Raw genomic sequence first — 20,000 nt, forward strand, 5'->3', positions numbered from 1 at the left:
AATGTAATACATTTTTAATACAACTACACTTTATAAATAGTATATTAATAGTGTAAAGTTTGCGGTAGCTAATTCTATATTATATTATATTATATTATATTATATTATGTAAGGTTATAAAACTAAAACTATTTAAAAAAACAATTTAATTACTTAAAATAAAATAAACATTAACTGAAAAAAAAAAAAAATATATCAACAGTTCTAATTTTCATTTAGTTTAACTTAAGTACTAAAATAATTCAAACTAAAACTATCAAACTAATGTTTGAAGCAGATGTAGGTGGTAAAAATAACCTGTAAAATACCTATATAATCTGCAGATTTTGTACAGAAATAAATATTGTTGAATGTCTGTTATAAAAATAAAGATGTCTCTTATTACTCAAAGCAGATTCTGAGAGGGGTATACAGTATAAAACCTACAGCAGCTGCTTCAAGCTCTATGTGTTACGCTTGTCGACAGTAATAATCTCTGTCTCCTCGACTGAACAAGCGACTGACAATTTCACCAGCAACACGCATCAATCCAATTAAACCCTAATTGAGTGTTGCAAGGTCCATTGATTACAACTGCTGCAGAGTAATAGAATGAGCAAGCCTCAGAATTAGACACCCGACCCTGGAGGTTTCAGGGTGTCAGGTCGTAATGTTGGGGCCAATGAGGGTGAATCTGCTTTGGAAGCCCTGAGTGCAACACTCCACAATCATTCAATGTCACATAGTGGCGTACCATCTGAAACTATATATTTATGCATTTATGAAAGAGGACAGAGAATGACACTTACATGTGTAAATGTGGAGGTGTGTCTTCTATTGGAAAGATTGGCTTGCCACTCAAAAAAGGGGTCGGGAATGATCCCGGGTTGTTTTGTAGGTGAAAGAATCGAACTTTGAGGAGAAAGACGAAGGACTGTCATCGGATGGGTGCGATTCAACTTCGAGATCTTGATCTGGATTATCTGCGTTCACACTGTCCATATGGTCTGAATCTGGATTAACCAGGTCCACATTGTCCTTAAAAGGCATAAAATAAATACTATATTATAAAATGGTTTATTGTATTTATAGAATCATTGAAAGTATAGTGACTTCCCTGAGACCTGGTCTGAAGGACTTAGCATGTCTATATATAAAAGATTGGACCCCAATAATTACCGTGGCAAAGCTTTTTTGCAATATAATAAATAGCCGAAAGAGCCAAATTCCTTACAAAACACAAAATGCCGTCATCTGCATGAATATTACGTGTTCGGTCTACAGGCTCGTAGTGTTTAAACCTGATTAAACTTCACATTCACTCGCTCAAAAACAAAATCCAGCTCCAGGTATTCATTCTTGATCCATTCTCACTGTATAATCAGAGAAGATAAAGTGAAAATTGTGAAAAAAAGGTTCACATTAATTAGAATACAATTATAGTGTTGCATCTGCTATACACTGCATATAGAACATGCAGTGTATATATATAATTTTTATTCTGTTGCTATAAAGTCAGAAGGCTAATCTGCTTGATGTAAAGAGTAAACAGATGTTGCAAGGTTACTTGTTCCCAGAGACAATTAAAAGGGACTATAAAGCTTCATCCAATGGTCTTTACAATGTGTATGTGTTCAAATGCAATAAGATACAAATGTTTTGTATGGTTTGTAGTCCTGCACAAAAAAAAACTTTAATCCAACTATCCAATACTATGTGAATGCAGAGCAAAGCATGTATCAATTTCCCTTGGTGATGTTTCGTATCAGTGATCAAAGGCCACTGCTTTGAACTTCAGCCAAGAGGTGTCCTATCTTACAACAGCACTCTCCTTGTGTCTTTTTTCTTCCCGAAGTTCGTTACCAAGATATTGTGGCCACTGCAAGAAAAAGGGTCAAAGTCTGCAGAGAGGCATGCAGTGTTCAGACAAATCCTTATCCACTTTCAAAACATTGAACATATGGTTATTGCAAAAGTTAAAGTACTCCAAGTGTGTGATACACTTTGCTGAAGAAACTTACGGAATACACTGCATTTGGAGGAATTTTGCATTGCATCTCTTTGATTCAAGGTAAGAAGTGATTTTTTTTTATGTTTAAAAATGGAGTCAGTTTGATGGTTAAATTGTTTCTGTTTTTTAAGTGGAAAAAAAAAAAATTGTATTTTGTTTAACGAATTTGAGAAAGGAACAGATTGGGAATTGGGAAACTATTGGAAAATGTAAATAAAAAATGTACTTTCTCACAACAACAAAAAAATTGAATAAAATTATAAATAAATGGATCTGTATTTAAAAAAAAAAAAAAAAAAAAAAAAAATAAATAAATAAATAAATAAATAAATAAATATATATATATATATTTTTTTTTAATTTTTTTTTTTTTTTTTTTATATATATATATATATATGCGCAACGTAAATATAAATAAGACACAAAGCACGGGGGGAAAATATATCAATGTCAATGAAGTAGATGCATAAATTATCGATTGTTTTGAGTATGAATGCACGTGGGCCACCATTGAAAAAAGATGCACAATGTGATGATGGATCATCCATAATTGTACTTAAAGGGCAGGTGCGTCTTCGTCTGATGTCAAGAGATGGTAAGTTATTAAAACAACTTGCTTTTCACACGCGCCATTGAAAAACACCCTAGTAAAAAACACTTAACTACGTCATTCATTCATAAAAAAAACCGTTACTTATCTTTCGATGTTAATTAGCCTAACATTAAGCTAACCAATGCAATGCATATAACATCCTCAAACACTCGTTAATAAACAAAAGCAATTGCATCATTTGGGCGTGTAACAAACCACTTGCACCTTGCATGCGCCTCAAGAAGAACCAACGTTAGTTTGTGGCGTTTAACTTAACTTAGGCGTCACACCGTTTTGTGCTACAAACTTGAATGATGATTGAGATATTACACTTACTATTTTCGACGATGAAACGTTGAGAAAATCCCATGCATGGTGAAGGTGAGACGTGACCATTTCTCTAAACGTGGGGGTGGGCTTTTTTTCTTTTGCCTTGGGCCAGCTAACCTGAAAGGACACCTTAGCAACTGATTAGCAACTTGCTAAAAGCCTCTCAGAACACCTTAGCAACACCCTGGTATTGTGGCAACAGGTAGATTAGCATTGGAAAATTGCATTTTCAGTCCACTATGATAGTTTGTAATTTATAACACACATATTTTGCACAGAAAATGTAAAAAATGAACATTTAACATGCTATTTGAACGAAAAATGTAATGCGATTTGGCAGATAAAGTCGTCAATTTAATTTGTAGCCTATAGGCTAGCTTTTCTCAATACACATTATGTTTCAGCTTTACAGAAAACTGTGCTGTTAAATAAAATCTTAATGCCTTATAGTCACGTTTAGCAGATTAGAGTTTAGGGATAGTTTACATTTTGGAGTGATATAAAGAATCAAGTAGTTAAGATTTGCTATATACTTGCTAAATATCCTTTTATCACCTTAGGACAGGTTTGTTATTCCATTTGTAATGCACTGACTTTAAATTGACATACATGTTTCTTATTTTTTCATTTCATTTTATTTGATATTTTATACATTTCCAAAAAACTAAGTAATGATAGCAAATCATTGTTGATGCACTTGATGTAAGCTAAAGCCTATTGGCTATTTTAAAAGGGGGAGGGGCATTCCGGTGTTTACCACGCCCATATTTTCTGTTTCAGATAGTAAATAAGGGTGTTCAAGTCCTCCTGGGAAGTTTGTATTTTTTGTATTCCGATATGAAATCGGAAATTTCCTTGTTCCCACTTCTGAAGTCGTGATTGTTGTCAGGAAGAACAGCAACCATAGAGGACACCAGGTTTATTCTTGCCTATTTATTGGGAAAATCTTATTAAAGCCAAAATGATATTTAGCGTCTCATTCATTGACAACTCATCTTGCTGACAATTCTGGAATTTCGGTCAAATGCAGGCTATTTTCGCCATGTATAAAACATACAGTACACCTCAAATGATTATCCATATATGTAAATATGCACTGCTTTAATGACAAGACAAGGCGATGTACAGTAGCTGTTGTGGGAAAAACTAGTAAAGAATAGAAGTCACAACAGCAACAGTTCTCCCCTTCGCCATGTTTAAAGTTAATGGCCTGCCCAACTTGTGTATTAAAATTATCCCGAGCCACCTATAGTGGTAAAAACGACTTGAGAAGGCATTCATGAATTTGTAAATGTGATCTTTCCAACATGACTTGAATGCACCATAAGTCAACACAGAAAGAGTCACTTCAAATAGACCTATTGGTTGGTGAAACCTATGTGGCCCAGTTTTATGATTTTGTTAAGAAAAAGACTTAACAAATGAGAGGGATGATTGTGTTTAGATGTGCCATTTTCAGTTCTCATCGTTCACGTCTCTTATACTTTTATCTTCATCAACTGCAACAACAACTCAATGCACTGTCAGCTAATGCAATGGCTGTCTCGGTTGTCACCTGACCTTCATTATCCTCTAAAAGCTTTACTGTCAATGGCACGGTCATGTTAGCACCATGGAGACAGTTTTCTCTGTAGGTTTTCCCCAGAGCCCTTGAGTGATGGTGGCTGATATGAAGTCATTACATGCAGCATCCATCTTGTGTTGTGTGCTCCATGGTGTTGCCTTCTTAATCAGTTCCACCCTTGTTAAGAGCTCCTGTGGACACTGACAGGATCCCATTTAGGTTTAACCATGCCAGAATGAATCCTCTAAGCACACTACGCCATTTCAAAGGCCACCCACAATGGCGGTCCATGATATTGTCGGGCTTTGCAGTGTAATTCTGTCGGGGTCATTTGTTACAATAGCACTGGTCCAGTATGTAATATGGTGTGAATGGCGCGGTAGGAGAGATATTACACAGATCAAGCTTCTACATGTGTCAGCATGACTCACTATGGAAATAAATATAGCTGTGAGATAACTTCATGTCTCCAGTGAATGGTGCACTATATCTTTTTTTGGAATAGCTATTGGGTTATTTGAAATAGGAGAGGAAAGATAGGAAGTCTAGGAAAGGAATTAGCCTCATATCTCTAGGTAGATCAGGTAGGTTTCGGAATCCATTGTCAATGTTATTTGGAAACTACTGTAGATGCGTCAGAACCTTCCACACAAAGGTGTTTAATGGAAAATACCGTTGACCCTCTCCCAACCAGATATAAGCAAACTTTCAGGCACATTTCCATGATGTAATCAGAGCTCTTTAAAGCATTCTTTGTTCTGCAACTGTTATTAGTCAATCCTGCTTAGTTTTTCCTGATGGACGAATGTTGTTTGAGAAGTTCTCAGCATTGTTGGAAATGGATTTGTAAATTGCATTTGACTGTAATCCCTGTATAATCAGTTTAATATGAAGCTGAAGGGTCCCTCATGCTTGTGAAGGGGGTGTGGTCAGTTGGTGGGTGGGGCAATGGGCGTGGCAACACATCTTACATCATAGCAGAGCATTCATTCATAGAAGAGCTTAACTGCCTTGAAACAATTGCACCGTGATCTCTCTTTGTTGTGCTTTAATGGCAAAATTTTATGATATACAGTAATTAAAAATGAAATGTGGATAATGTATCTAATCTGATCTTCAGTTTCATTTATATGGCTGGAGATCTTTGTATTGGATATAGGAGGAAACTAAATATATATAATACATTTTGTGTGCTTATTTAAATCTGACAAAGTGATCGGAGTTTGTACACTCAAAAAATATATTTTTTGCCTCTTGTTCAGTTTAGGCTAATTAATTAAAATAAGCTAAAGTAACACGATTTTTTTAACATTTTGTCACAACTTGATTTAACTGTGTTCAATCAACCTAATATATTTGAAACTGACGTTTACTTATTCACTGTAAAAAAAGGATTGCTGTGATTATCACAACTTAAAATTCAACATTAGAATAAGAAATAATGTGTTGTTTCTACTTAAATTATGTGTATGTGTGTGCTTGACTTAAAATATTAAGTTTAATTAACTTTAGTGTAATTAAGTTACCAAAGTTAATTAAGTTAACAAATTTTAAGTTTTTATAACCAATTGCAGCAACTTTTTTTTTTATATACAATGTTCATTTGTTTTAAAACTACATGAATCATTTTTGTTGACAACTATATTGGCAGTGGATCTGTAGTTCCCAGCATGCTTTGCAAGGGACTGCTTTAAAAGTAAATTTAGGGATTAAAGTATCATATAATTGTTTTTTTTATTAGTAAAGGGAAATATGTTGTTAGTTAATATAAGTGTTAAATGTTCAGTTATGTTGTACATTTAGAGGAGTTTCTAAATTCAATTAAACCTAGTTTGTCTAATGAGTTATTTTTATGATCTAAAAAATGACAACAGTGGATTTATCCATCTTAAAGATTTAGTTCACCTAAAAATAAAAGTCCCACTCTGACTTTCATTTATGTTCGAGATGCAAATTAAGACATTCTTAAGGAAACTTGACCGATTTCTGACGCTCCATGCAACCAAAACATTGACGCTTCAAAAAGTTCATAAAGACTTTAGTAGAGTTAGTAGTGCTTTAGTAGAAGTTTTTTTTTTCAGTCCAATAAAACCTAAAATGTTGCTAGCTTATTTTTTACAGTGAAGTTCTGGCAATCACAGCTGCTGTTATTTTACCGTAAATTTCACCGTTTTTTCAGAATGTGTAACGTTCTGCACCTGACTCGATTCTTCACTTGCCTGCCAATTCATCATGTGTGTGGTTAATGGAAATGATTTCCTTATACCTCACACTTTGAGTCACCTCTGGGAAATCTCCACAGCCTGATAACTGAAGCTCACACACATGAATTTCCCTGTTATCACTCTGGAATATGTCGGCATTCGGCCCCCACACACTTCCAGCCTGCTTTGGCTGAGTTTTATAAGTCCAGCGCTCATTCAACCTCTCAATACCAGCCACAGGACGGCCCTTGGAAGTCCTCCTAATCGCTCTGAACTACAGGTGGCAGGAGAGATCGGCCGCCCCATCTGGAAATCAGGAAAACTTCTCTCTGGATTGCTTTCACCCCCTCTCTCTCTCTTTCTCTCTCTCCATTGCTTTCCTCTCTCTCCTGGTTTCCAGTGAGGTGGTAATCCCCAATCTGAAAAGGAGATCCAAGCTGAAGTAAAGACGTTTTGGGTTGGCATACTCCAGAAAGGAACCCGTCACATTGCTCCTCACAGCTCTCGGTCGCAGTGGTAACAGGGCACCTGAACAAGGGGGCTAAATTAGACTTTAGGAACAGAACAAACCAGCAGTTTCCAGCTGCCAAACTTTGGAGGAAACTTTTTTTTTTTTCTCTTCCCCAAACCTGAGCGAATTTGTGTCCCGCAGGAGTGTGAGAAAGTGATTTCGGCTGCTCTCTAAGTTATTGGAGCTCTCTGAAACTTCTGTTTCATCTGTAGGTTGGCACCATGAGTGCTGGAACTGGGAAAGACTACTACGATTACTCAGAATGGTACGAAAATGCAGTGCCAACCAAACCTCCTGTCGAGTAAGTACTCTTAATTTGGTGTTTTATAGATGTTTCAATTTTAAATTCATTCATTCGAAGTGTTGTGATTCATTATATGTGCAAAAAATTCCAATTTGATTGTATTTCACTTACGTTTGTAATACATTTTTGCATCATTATAACTGAACATGTAAAATGTATATAAAAAAAAAAAATAATTCATACTTCTATTCATCAAGGATGCATTAAATTGATCAAAAGTGACAGTAAAGACATTTATAATGTTACATAAGATTTCTATTTCAAATAAATGCTGTTCTTTTGAACTTTGAATTCATCAAAGAATATTAAGCAGCACAACTGTTTGCATCATTCATAATGATAATCAGAAATGTTTCTTGAGCAGCAAATCATAATATTAGAATGATTTCTGAAGGATCATGTGACACTGAAGACTTATGTGTTATGATGCTGAAAATTTAGTTTGAAACAGATATTTCAAATTGTAATAATAAAAAAAAAAAATACTGCATTTTTGATCAAATAAATGTAGCCTTGGTGAGCAGAAGAGACTTCTTTCAAAAACATTAAAAAAATCTAACTGACCCTATACTTTTGTACGGTAGTGTATATGTAGTTATTCATTTTAAATATAATATATATTATTTTTATAATTTATACTAAATTACACATACATGTATTTTATGTTATTATAATTTCCATTTCTAAAATATAATGTTTGCATATATATATATATATATATATATATATATATATATATAAGGTGCATTCATAGGTCCGCTGGGTTTAGACATTAACTTAGTTTTGTGATTTTATCTTGATAACATGGGTAAGGTAATCAGATATTCATTAGATATTATCTTTATTGCTGCTTGTCATATAGTCTTGTTGCCATCCCATAATGCACTTCCCAGAACATTATATGGTTCCAAGTCTACAGGTGTGCAAACATATCTGATTATATTTCTGCTGAAAGTGAAATACACATCCATCACTGCGATTCATGCCGAGATTTTCTTTTTGATCTCATCTTTGATTCTTTTCACATATGCAAGAGACTTTTCGGCAACAAGACACCAAACTGTGAAGATAGGGTTACTTCAATGCGTCACATGTTAGCTTCGTCCAAGACTTCCTCTGTTGGTAAAATCAAATGAAATAAGGGCCTTTTCATTCATCTAGAGGTTTCCTAATTCCATCCCAGCATTCCAGTTTACTTGGAAGTGTGATCGGATCCGTGTGCTGGCGTTCCACGTCAGTCACATTACCTACGACAATCGGTTTAAATGAATAATCTTCACTTGAAGAGGTTCAGCAAAAGTGCTCTTGTTAGTAATGGTCTGTTGCTTAGGAAAGGAGGGAGCGTGTGCAGGTTGAGTAATCGGCCTGGATCTCACCAGCTTATGATAAATACTCTGTGTTTGTGAAATTTTCAGAGTTATCCCACCATGTGACCCCACAGCTGAAGAAGGCCTCTTCCACATATGCATTGCTGCAATATCTGTGAGTTCCCTTCTGATGAGATGCGCTTCTTTCTGCATATTCTCAATTTTCTCTTTTGGTCTTTGCCTTCTATTCTTTCTCTGTATTGGTCTGTCCAAAATTCAGTATCTTTGAGTACTTACATATTGTAATAAGTCAGTACCATGGTAAAAAATCGATCGATCAAAGTACTAGTGATAGACCAATATATATATTGGCCAGTGCTTAGGTGTATGTGGGTTTCTTGAGTAAATAATTTGTAAAAGAATTATGGATCATTAAATTTACATATAAATGTTTAATTGATTTTTATTTATTTATTATTATTTTAATATTTTCGTATAAAAAAAATACATTATCCATGGATTGTAATATAGAAATTTTGGGGTGGGCTCTTTTGAATTATGCTAATAAATAACCACCGAGAACACCCCAGCAACGTCTTAGCAGCCACTCAGAACACTCTAGAAACATCTTAGCAACCATCCAGAACACCCTAGAAATGTCTTAGCAGCCACTCAGAACACCCTAGAAACGTCTTAGCAACCATCCAGAACACTCTAGAAACATCTTAGCAACCATCCAGAACACCCTAGAAATGTCTTAGCAACCATCCAGAACACTCTAGAAACGTCTTAGCAGCCACTCAGAACACCCTAGAAACGTCTTAGCAACCATCCAGAACACTCTAGAAACGTCTTAGCAACCATCCAGAACACCCTAGAAATGTCTTAGCAGCCACTCAGAACACCCTAGAAATGTCTTAGCAACCATCCAGAACACTCTAGAAACGTCTTAGCAACCACTCAGAAGACTTTAGAAATGTCTTAGCAGCCACTCAGAACACTCTAGAAACGTCTTAGCAACCATCCAGAACACCCTAGAAATGTCTTAGCAGCCACTCAGAACACCCTAGAAACGTCTTGGCAACCATCCAGAACACCCTAGAAATGTCTTAGCAGCCACTCAGAACACCCTAGAAACGTCTTAGCAACCATCCAGAACACTCTAGAAACGTCTTAGCAACCACTCAGAACACTTTAGAAATGTCTTAGCAGCCACTCAGAACACCCTAGAAACGTCTTAGCAACCATCCAGAACACTCTAGAAACATCTTAGCAACCACTCAGAACACCCCAGCAACGTCTTAGCAGCCACTCAGAACACTCTAGAAACGTCTTAGCAACCATCCAGAACACCCTAGAAATGTCTTAGCAGCCACTCAGAACACCCTAGAAACGTCTTAGCAACCATCCAGAACACCCTAGAAACGTCTTAGCAACCACTCAGAACACTTTAGAAATGTCTTAGCAACCACTCAGAACACCCTAGAAACGTCTTAGCAACCACTCAGAACACCCTAGAAACGTCTTAGCAACCATCCAGAACACTCAAGAAACGTCTTAGCAACCACTCAGAACACTTTAGAAATGTCTTAGCAACCACTCAGAACACCCTAGAAACGTCTTAGCAACCATCCAGAACACTCTAGAAACGTCTTAGCAACCACTCAGAACACTTTAGAAACGTCTTAGCAACCACTCAGAACACCCTAGAAACGTCTTAGCAACCATCCAGAACACTCTAGAAACAATATATTGACATTATATCGGCCATCCTAATCTCCAGTGTTATTTTAGTATTATGTTTTTATTCTTATATTTTCTGTTTTTAGTTAAAATGTTATTAATTTGTCATTTTATTGTTTTCGTTTAAACATGTATAAATATTTTTAATCGAATCGATCGTGCTGTCTAATCGATTAATCTCATCTAACATAAAAGTTTGTAAATATATAATATTAATGTGTGTGTGTGACTATCTATATATACAGTATATATGTGTGTGTGTGTGTGTGTGTGTGTGTGTGTGTGTGTTTCTCACACACAAACTTTTGTTAGATGCGATTAATCAATTTGAGAGTACTAGTTCTTATTAATTTTCCTTTCAGTTTTAGTACTACATCATTAAACTAAATGAAAATGAGAAATTTGCATTGGCAACTAGCTAGAATAAAATGAGTGTACGTTTTTTTTTAGTAAGTAGTATTTCAGTTAAAGTTTATTTCAAGTAAGGAAAAGTATTTTATGCTTTTAGTTTTAGTTAACTATAATAGCCCTGCTAATTCCTATATTTTGGTATGAGCATTTGCCATTGAATAGTCCACGTAAGTTGACCAATGGCAAAGTACCGTAGTATTTCCACCTGATACCATAGTACTGTCGTAGCACTTGTGTAAAGAAACCATTTAAAAGGAATGCAATGCATTTGTTGTCATTCATTTTGTAACTGCCATACTTCCCACTGAGTTGCTAGCCTTTTGCTTTCTTTGATATGATACAAAAAGCCACATGCTAATTGACTATGATGAACCCATGTGGACTCAGACGTCACCTTAGGCCATGACGCTTCCTAAAAGTGTTACAGGTCACTTCAGGTCACTGACCCCAGGCACTTACTCACACCAGAAACAGAGACCGCTCCGCCCTTGTTTCATGGGGGTCTGTGCTTTCATTTGAACCAAGAAGCTGTGATGCAGAAGAGGTGGAGGGCACAGCAGCGCCAGGCTCTGGTGGGCCATTAGAGAAAGTCAGGGGGGTTGTAAGACTGACAGATTGTCCTCTCTTTATGTCCAAAGCTGGTGGTCATGCTGGTTCTTGCCATCCTGGCCAGACGACAGAAGTTGGGTGTCAATCAGAGGGGACTCACGGGTTTACTCAGGTCAGTTTGACATCTGCCATGTAAACAAACACCCTAGCAACACCCTGGCAACCACCAACATCATTTTTTTTCTGTTTTTATTTCAGCCCAGTAAACTTTTTAGACCACACACAACACAAGGGTCTTGCCGTAGCTGTGTATGGAGTTCTCTTCTGCAAGCTGGTCGGAATGGTCCTCAGTCACCAACCACTTCCTTTCACTAAAGACACCGTGTACAAAGGTACGACGGCCAGATTTCTTGCTTTATGAAGTGGTGAAATGCATTTAGTGTGAATATTTCATGAGTGAATATTACTTTTTTTTTTTAAACAATTTCTTAATTTATTCAAATATTTTTAAACATGTGTTAAAGATTTTTGTAAAGCATATTGTAGTTGTGGAAAAAATGTGAAAAATTAAACATGGCAAATTACGTGGACATGATTTTTGGCCAGGCTGTCATACAAAGAGATTATGAACATGCGAAAGCAAGAGAGAACCAATGAAATATTAATAACTGGTTATGTTGTAGTCAATGCATGCTTTTTCCTGTGAGCTTTTTGCATTTTTCATAGTAAAATAAAACCTGTAATTTTAATCTACCTTTTTTTTGCCAAACAATTTTGTCAGATAAACACCAAGTTTAGTTTTCATATTACATTATCCTCATATTTGGATGTGTTTATCAAACTTGGAGGGTCATTAACTCTTTCCCCACCATTTTTTTTATTTATTATTGTTTTAAAGTTGCCAGCCACCGCCTGGACTTTTGATCATTTTCACAAACATTTCATGGCCTCCAGAATATTTTGTTTTATGAATATTTGAATATGCAAATACATCAAAAGAAAGAACAGAGCCTCTGCTTTAAAAAAAAAACCCTGTTTTATTCTAGCTTCATGCATCTTTTTTTATCAACACTTGAATGTGTGTAAGTTTCATAAAAAAAGCAGCCTTTTTTCAAAGACTACGTCCAGATAAGATTCAGAACGAGGATCAAAACACAGATGGATTAAATCGAGTCCATCAACGCCCCCAAAGCTTCACAGTCCTGTAGCTCGTCCTGGGTCGACAATTCATTCAGTAACGTTAGGCAGTTTTGATTTAAATGCTGGTTAATGTTGATTATCGCGTTATCTTACATGTTTCTGCTTCTTTTTCGTCTGTGTTTTGATCAGGAGATTCGGTACTCTTTCAGAAGATGACATAGCACCCCCTACTGTTTAACAGTGAAAACACAAAAAGCCGGAAATTTACGTCAATGGTGGGGAAAGAGTTAAAAGCAAAATCCCCTCCGCAAATCACTACTATTGTGTATTATTTTATCATGTGGCCTAGTGGTTAAGGCTCACAACTGCCAAACTAAAGGTTGCTGGGTCGATTCCCACAAGATGTATCGTGGTAGGGGTAACCTTGATCCGCCAACATTTTGGAAAAGAAGAGATTCTTTTTTATCATAATGTAAATCAATGCTGTTAGGAAGATTTCAGGCCACCAAAGTGTTTGGGAAATTGCAGGGATATCTCATGGGGAATAGTGGCTCACCCTGCACTGGTGCTATCGAATGAACATTGAACACTCTCTCTATTCACAAGATGGCACCTATCCAAAGTAGGCTCAGTTCACACAAGAGGATGAAAAGTAGCACCCTACCTGATTCCCCCCCCCCCCCCCCCCCCCGCCCCCCGCCCCCTGTACTGCTAGTCCTTCTTAGTTGTGTTTTGTAATTGGATTATCGCCTGCATTTTTTGTTTCTTAATGCTGCATTTGCATTATGTAACTATTTGGTGCTTTAATTGGTACATTTTGAGACATAAGTCTGTTAGTGTGGATGGGACACTATTGTTATTCTCTTCATTCTCAATCATATGACATGTTTTGCTGTTTCCGAAGTTTAAAAAAGTCTTATGATCAAGCAAGTAGTCATTTTACTCAAAGTAACTTGCAGTACACAATCCTCCTGGAGCAATCTGAGGTTAAAATAATGATTCTGCCATCATTTACTCCCCCCTCCCATAGTTCCTAATCTAACTAAGAGTTTCCTTCTTGCGTTGAACACAAAAGAAGAAATGTTAAAGAATAACGAATTTAAATGGAGACTCAGAGCATCGTGCTCAAAAAAATTGATTAACAGTTGAACACTTAAAAAAGACAGATATTGGTAGTTTTGACCAATATTTTATTGATATTCAGACTTTTAACAGTTATTGTTTTTTTGAAAATGAGTGTTAAATGACTGGTACCATTTGGTATACCGTAAAAAAAAAAAAAATTGCTGCCTTAAACATCCAAGTTGATTTTACTTAAAAATTTAAGTCATTTCAACTTAAGACATTAAACTGACTTTAAAAAATTAGTTGAATCTTGTATAACTTAAAATTTGTTTAACTTATTTTGATGAGTAAAAGCAATTTAAAAACATGTTATCATAACTTATTGATCATATCATTTTTTACAGTGTAGAACTCTAAAGAATAAATCTGTGATCATCTAGATAATTTCTAATATGACTGTAACGCAGTATTCCAAGTCTTCTGATGCAATGCAATAGTCTTGTATGAGGAACAGGACCCAAATTGAAGTCAACTGACACTAAAAATAAGTTTATATAACTCTCTTGCTCCAAGACACATTGGTGATATCTCATAGATCGCACAGTAGTTGGTTTGAACTTACAACCTTTCAATATTAAATTACTTACATTTACTTACATTGCATGTTTTGCTCTATTTCGCCATCGAAAATAGTTCCAAACAAAGCCACAGCAGAACTGTTTAGCATCTCTCAGCATCAAGCGATGTTTCATTACTGAATAAATCCATCTGTCTGAACGAATCGGCTGAATGAATGATTCAATGACTACTCAAAGTCGAATGTTTCATTCCTAGAATGATCAGCCGTTTGAACGAATCGGTTGAGATAATGACTCAATTATTCGCTCATTAAGAGTGATTTGTCACCGCCTATTGGATGTTTAAGTTTCACATTTAAAGTATCTTTTGAATTTTAAAATCATTTCATATATCGACATTTTATTTATAAATATCGTCTGATCATCGTTATCGACAAAATCCCAGAAAATATCAATATTTTTGTCAATATCACACCCATGGATGTGTATCATTATATTGGATCTGTGCATTCGGTCTTAAAGTGACAGCAGCCTATAAATACCCGCTGTTAAGTCATTCATGTTAATCAAACAACAAAACAATAGTGTTATTTTAAATTTAGGTCTAATTATTACATGTCTGTACCTGAATCCACCATTTTGTTCTTTATTTCTGTAGAGTTCTGGATGATCCTGGCTCTTTTGTACTATCCCGCTTTATACTACCCTCTTCTGGCCTGTGGTACGCTGCATAACAAGGTTGGTTACGTTCTGGGAAGCCTGCTGTCGTGGACACACTTTGGAGTTCTGGTCTGGCAGAAGGTGGACTGTCCCAAAACGCCACAGGTACAAGTTATTATATGTATCTAAAACATAGAGTATTTTCAGCACAGTTTATCTGGGTTCTTGGTTTAGTTTCGCACTGTGTTTTTAGAGGATGTTGAATAAGACTCTCAGATAAGTTTATTAAGCTCAACCGGTTTTGTTCCCATTGTCCTCCTGTCTCCTAAATGAATGGTCAAACATCAAAACAATTTGTTCTGCTTCTTGGGATCTCACCATGGAGCTTTCCTTCAGTTAATCACTTTAGTTTCTGTCAGAACTAAAGAAAAAGTACCAATAGCAAGAAAACAAAGGGATCAAACCGCAAATACTGGCTGGCTGTGTTCATGCTGAAAGCCATTTAATTATTTCAAAATAAAGACAGCCTTGTTTGGGTTGTAATAAACATTCTCAGTACAATTTCATGATTGGTTTGCACAGAATGTGTGTGGAAGATATTGTGGGTAATATAGCCAAAGAAATGTCCTGTGAACATTTGATGTTATTTGAAATTGATTTGTCTGTTCTTTCTCCGTGTCTGCAGTTCTATAAGTACTTTGCGCTGTTCAGCAGTCTTCCTCAGATTGCCTGTCTGGCCTTTCTTAGTTTCCAGTACCCGCTACTTCTGTTCAAGGGCTTACAGAATACAGAGAAGTCCAATGCCTCTGAGGTAAGACTTTGTTGTTGCGAAGGGAAATGTCTAAAATGTCAGGATGATACAACTGTTCTCATATCATAATAAAGAAGAAAAGCTATATTAAAAGGATAAAATTCTTAATAAAACTTTTAAAACAATAAAACAATTACTTTATGAAGGCATAATCTTTTATTATTGTTTCATTTATATTTTTCATTATTGTACATTGTTTCATTTCATAATTTCATTGTACATTTTTTTCTTCCTTTTTTTTATATTATTGTACATTGTTTCTTAAGACAAAATTTTACATAACGACATTTTTAACATTACTCTAATTTAATTTAAACTGTAATATTTAACATATTTTTAATATAACTGCTTATTATTTGAAAATAAGGTTAGTTCATGTTGTAAAATCATAATAAAGAATATATATATAGCTATAGATAAAGAGATGGATGGATGAAATATAAAAAAATACATAAAATTAAGGCATAATCTTTTATTAATGTTTTCTTTAATTGCTTACAACGTTAGTTCAGGTTGTAAAATGTCATTGCTCCCTCATGTGATATTTGAAATATGTGAAAATGTGATATTTATGAATGAATAATTTGATGTTTTTTTTTTTTTTTTAAATATATATACTTTTTAACTTTAAAAATATATTGAAAATCTTTTTTAAATGACAATATGTCTACACTCACATGTCCCCAAGATGTAAGGAAATATATTATCATTTTTTTGGTTACATCACATGACATTTTTTAGAGTCATTAAATTGAAACTTATCTTGAACATGGTATAAAAGTTTTCAAAACCACATGAAACTATTATGAAAACAAAGAATACATTTCTAAAAAAAAAAAAAAAAAATGTTTAAATACTTTCCTTTTCTTTATCATGGACACTCTTATTTGTCCTGGATCTATTTGTCACTGATCCATCATTTTTCCATGCTGTACTGCATGTGACCCTGTCAGAACAAACCTGTGACCCATTTTTGGGTCATGACCCGCCAGTTAAGCACCACTGCGTTAATTCATAATGAGGGACTTAGCAACATGGAAAGGCAAGAGGGGAGTTTGTAAACTCGGCACCTGCATTCCAGAGGTCTAATCATTGTAAGCAGCTCAATGGGATTGGGTTATGTTTGACTCACAGAGGACATTACACAAACAGCGTGCTGTTTTCCCACAGGAAACGCACAATGCCAGTGTTATTCAGCTATAATCGCAATGACGAATAAGTTTGGATGGAATAAGAGGAACAATTCCTTCGCGAAGTGTCTAAACTGCGACTAAATGATTTGACAAATCTAAAACAATTTTCAGAATTACCAGTTTGTCGGCAGCACTTTTATTTTACAGTCCTGCTCCCCATGTAAATACTATGTACTTATTATAGTAATTCAAATAACTAGGTACTAACCCTGAACCTACCCTTAAACCTAACCTTAACCCATGTAGTTACCTTGTATTACCCAGTACTTTCTTAGGTAAATACAAATTTTTATTTTTTTTTAAAGACGAAAAATTTGATAGAGACCATCATCCTGTATGAAATCTATCAAATCTAAACCAGTGTCTATCATACAGTTTGACGTGACCAATACTTTGCTTGCATTATGGACTAATCGGTTGTGCTTTTTTTTTTGTTTTTTTTTTTGCAGGACCTCAGTAGCAGTTATTACCGAGATTATGTAAAGAAGATTTTCAAGAAGAAAAAGCTCACCAAAATCAGGTGAGGCCCACATATGTGGACACCTTTATTTATTAACCCAAAGGTTTGAGAAGCTTAAAACAGCAGAAATTATACTAGTAACTCATGACAAGACTTTTACAGTGAGCTGACGCTTTCCTTGAATACTGTCCCACATCATTATGAGGTTAACGTTTTCTGATGGTTCGGCAACTTCTTGGACAGACCATTTGCTGAAGAAAAAAAATGACATTTTGACCTCAAGTATAGTTTCTTAAGTATTCCAGGCCTTGTTCTGTTGCTTATTAATTGAAAGTGGCAGTTATAATGCTGATGGCAGGTAAATTAATCTTGTGAAACCGTTTTGGTAATGGAATGGATTACAATTACAATAAAGGAAAGGAAAGGAAAGGAAAGGAAAGGAAAGGAAAGGAAAGGAAAGGAAAGGAAAGGAAAGGAAAGGAAAGGTGAGTTTTTTTCCTATTATAGCAAGCATTACTCTGTACAATAGCCATGCAGATGGGATGTTGAACATGGACTACTTCCTCATTTCCATTGACAAATGTTGAATCACACCTACTGTAAATTGACTTATGCAAAGAGTGGTAGATTGTGATCAGCCACTGTCTTGCAGTCTTTAGAGTCTGAATCGTGAGCTAAAGCCATTGAGTCTGTCTGTACGGCACAGATGCTGATCTTCTTCATGCAAAAACATTGAAAATTGTCCTGTGAGCCACGTGATCAAATGTTTCCTGTTCCATGGAAACTCTGGAGCGCATACTCTGCTTTGGGTGCCGCAGGATTCCCGATTTCGTTGGTTATGTCATTCCATGCTCGGCAGGCAATGGCAATATTCTTGGCGTCAAGGAGGTTGAGCCACATATTCCTCGGATCTTCCTCAATGTGTTTGTTCCACATCTTATTCGGTGTGGATCTTTGCACTGACCAGACAGCCAGTCGTTGCCACCAATGGAGCCGAAATCGCAGCCTGTGTGCATTCAACAGTAGAGATCGACCGATTGATCGGTTTTCCCGATTAATCGCCACTGATAACCGATTGCTGGAACAATCAGTTATCAGCAAAAATCCATACCGGTAGTTTTTCTGGGTTGTGTCCATTGCTGGACCGGATGAGAAGGGTCCGATGTCATTATACAGTACGAGAGTGGCCTTTAGAGGCGAAATAAAAACTATCACTGATGCCTCGTGGAGTTTGTTTTGACACGTGAGGCTGCGCGAGCGGGACACTTCAGATACGGATTTAAAACAGACAATGAAACTGTATGTTATACAGTACACTACCATACATGTTTTCATATCATTATAAAGTCATTTATTTGTTGACTAGATACAATTAGTGGAGAAAAAACACTAGTATGTTTGCCTTCGAGGCTGAGAGGATGCTAACATTAGTAGTACCTCAAGCAGTTAAAACAATGTGACAAACCCCCCCCCCCCCCCCCAATGTTTAATGTCACGATTGTTACCATCTGTTAGCATTAGTTTATACCCAGCTGTTTGTTTTTATGCAGTCATTATGCAGCAAAGTTGCATATATAAATATCGGTTGACTAATCGGTTATTGATAAACATTGGGCCAACCTAGTTATTGTTATCGGTAAAATCCACTATCTTGGATTTTGGATAGACATGGCCAAACCACCCAAAGCGGATCTGTTCATAGAGGGACACCGATAGGTTCAGCTGCAGGCCTCACATTTAGAAAACCTCAAGTTTGTTCAGCTCTGGCTTGAACAAGGTCCACGTTTCTGATCCATATACAAGAGGATGGGGAGGATCACCTTCCACATATTTTGGTTTTAATAGCGATATTGACCATAGGAAAGCAAATTGCATATAGTGAAGAGATAATTTATTTTGATAAATATGGCAATTATGTGGAGGAAGGTTTATCTTTAGAATATTGTTTTTGAACTTCCGTTTTTGCGGTAGCTCTTTATATTTCTATAGCATCACTGTCGAAGAGTAATTAGCTGGTGAAGTGGATTTAATTATTGTAGAATTAACAAAAGTTATCATGGGCATTGTAATGGAGCGGATGTCATAACAAATGTCAGTTGACTGGGAAGATTTTAAAATGAGCGGGTCATTCATAAATCTGTAAGATCTTACCTTCCTGCTGTGGAAATACAAACCGGAAGACAGAACACAATGAGCGCAGTGTTGAAAAGGGGCGGAGCTACATAAGATCTATAAGGTGTATATATATCAACAAATTTCAGATATGCCTTAAATACCAAGAAGCCATGAGTTTGAAGATCAGACTGGTTGTTCAAAGGTTGTAGGTTTGAATCCCATTAAAAGCCATTGTGTAAAGTAATACGTGTACTGTAGGTCACTTTAGATAAAAGCATCTACTAATATTGTCTAATTGTGCATTCGAAAGAATATGATGCGGTATTATTATAGAATTCTATTATAAGTTTTGTTGTTGTTGTTTATGAACATTATCTCTTGTTTTGCAGTTCCAGCGCAACAAAACCCAAACTATTAGAAAGACTCCGAGATGCTGCCAAGTCTTACATCTACACTCCCGAGGATGGTAATTA

General features: G+C 35.9%; 2 protein-coding genes across 6 annotated transcripts in view; one reads left to right on the top strand and one right to left on the bottom strand.

Annotated features, from left to right (window-relative positions):
* The window catches only part of ccdc33 (coiled-coil domain containing 33), a 95,948-nt gene extending 92,980 nt beyond the window's left edge, over positions 1-2,968 (bottom strand). The window contains exon 1 of the mRNA XM_079860010.1: positions 2,919-2,968. The gene's annotated coding sequence lies outside the window, so the exon portion shown is untranslated. The remainder of the gene's footprint in view (positions 1-2,918) is intronic.
* stra6 (signaling receptor and transporter of retinol STRA6) overlaps positions 1,828-20,000 on the top strand; it is a 29,633-nt gene continuing 11,460 nt past the window's right edge. Inside the window, exons 1-9 of one of the 5 annotated variants that reach the window (XM_079859999.1) lie at positions 1,828-2,050; positions 7,404-7,492; positions 8,911-8,977; positions 11,595-11,677; positions 11,764-11,897; positions 14,947-15,113; positions 15,634-15,759; positions 17,402-17,472; positions 19,917-19,993. In XM_079859999.1, the coding sequence (XP_079716125.1) occupies positions 7,413-7,492; positions 8,911-8,977; positions 11,595-11,677; positions 11,764-11,897; positions 14,947-15,113; positions 15,634-15,759; positions 17,402-17,472; positions 19,917-19,993 (805 nt within the window). In that variant the 5' untranslated portion in view covers positions 1,828-2,050; positions 7,404-7,412. Of the gene's footprint in view, positions 2,051-2,473; positions 2,586-2,839; positions 2,964-7,403; positions 7,493-8,910; positions 8,978-11,594; positions 11,678-11,763; positions 11,898-14,946; positions 15,114-15,633; positions 15,760-17,401; positions 17,473-19,912; positions 19,994-20,000 lie in introns of those variants that run through there. The other 4 variants (XM_079860000.1, XM_079859998.1, XM_079859997.1 and 1 more) reach the window with 4 other exon arrangements.

This window comes from Squalius cephalus, assembly GCF_949319135.1.
Source record: "Squalius cephalus genome assembly, chromosome: 23".
In the NCBI taxonomy this organism is placed as follows: domain Eukaryota; kingdom Metazoa; phylum Chordata; class Actinopteri; order Cypriniformes; family Leuciscidae; genus Squalius; species Squalius cephalus.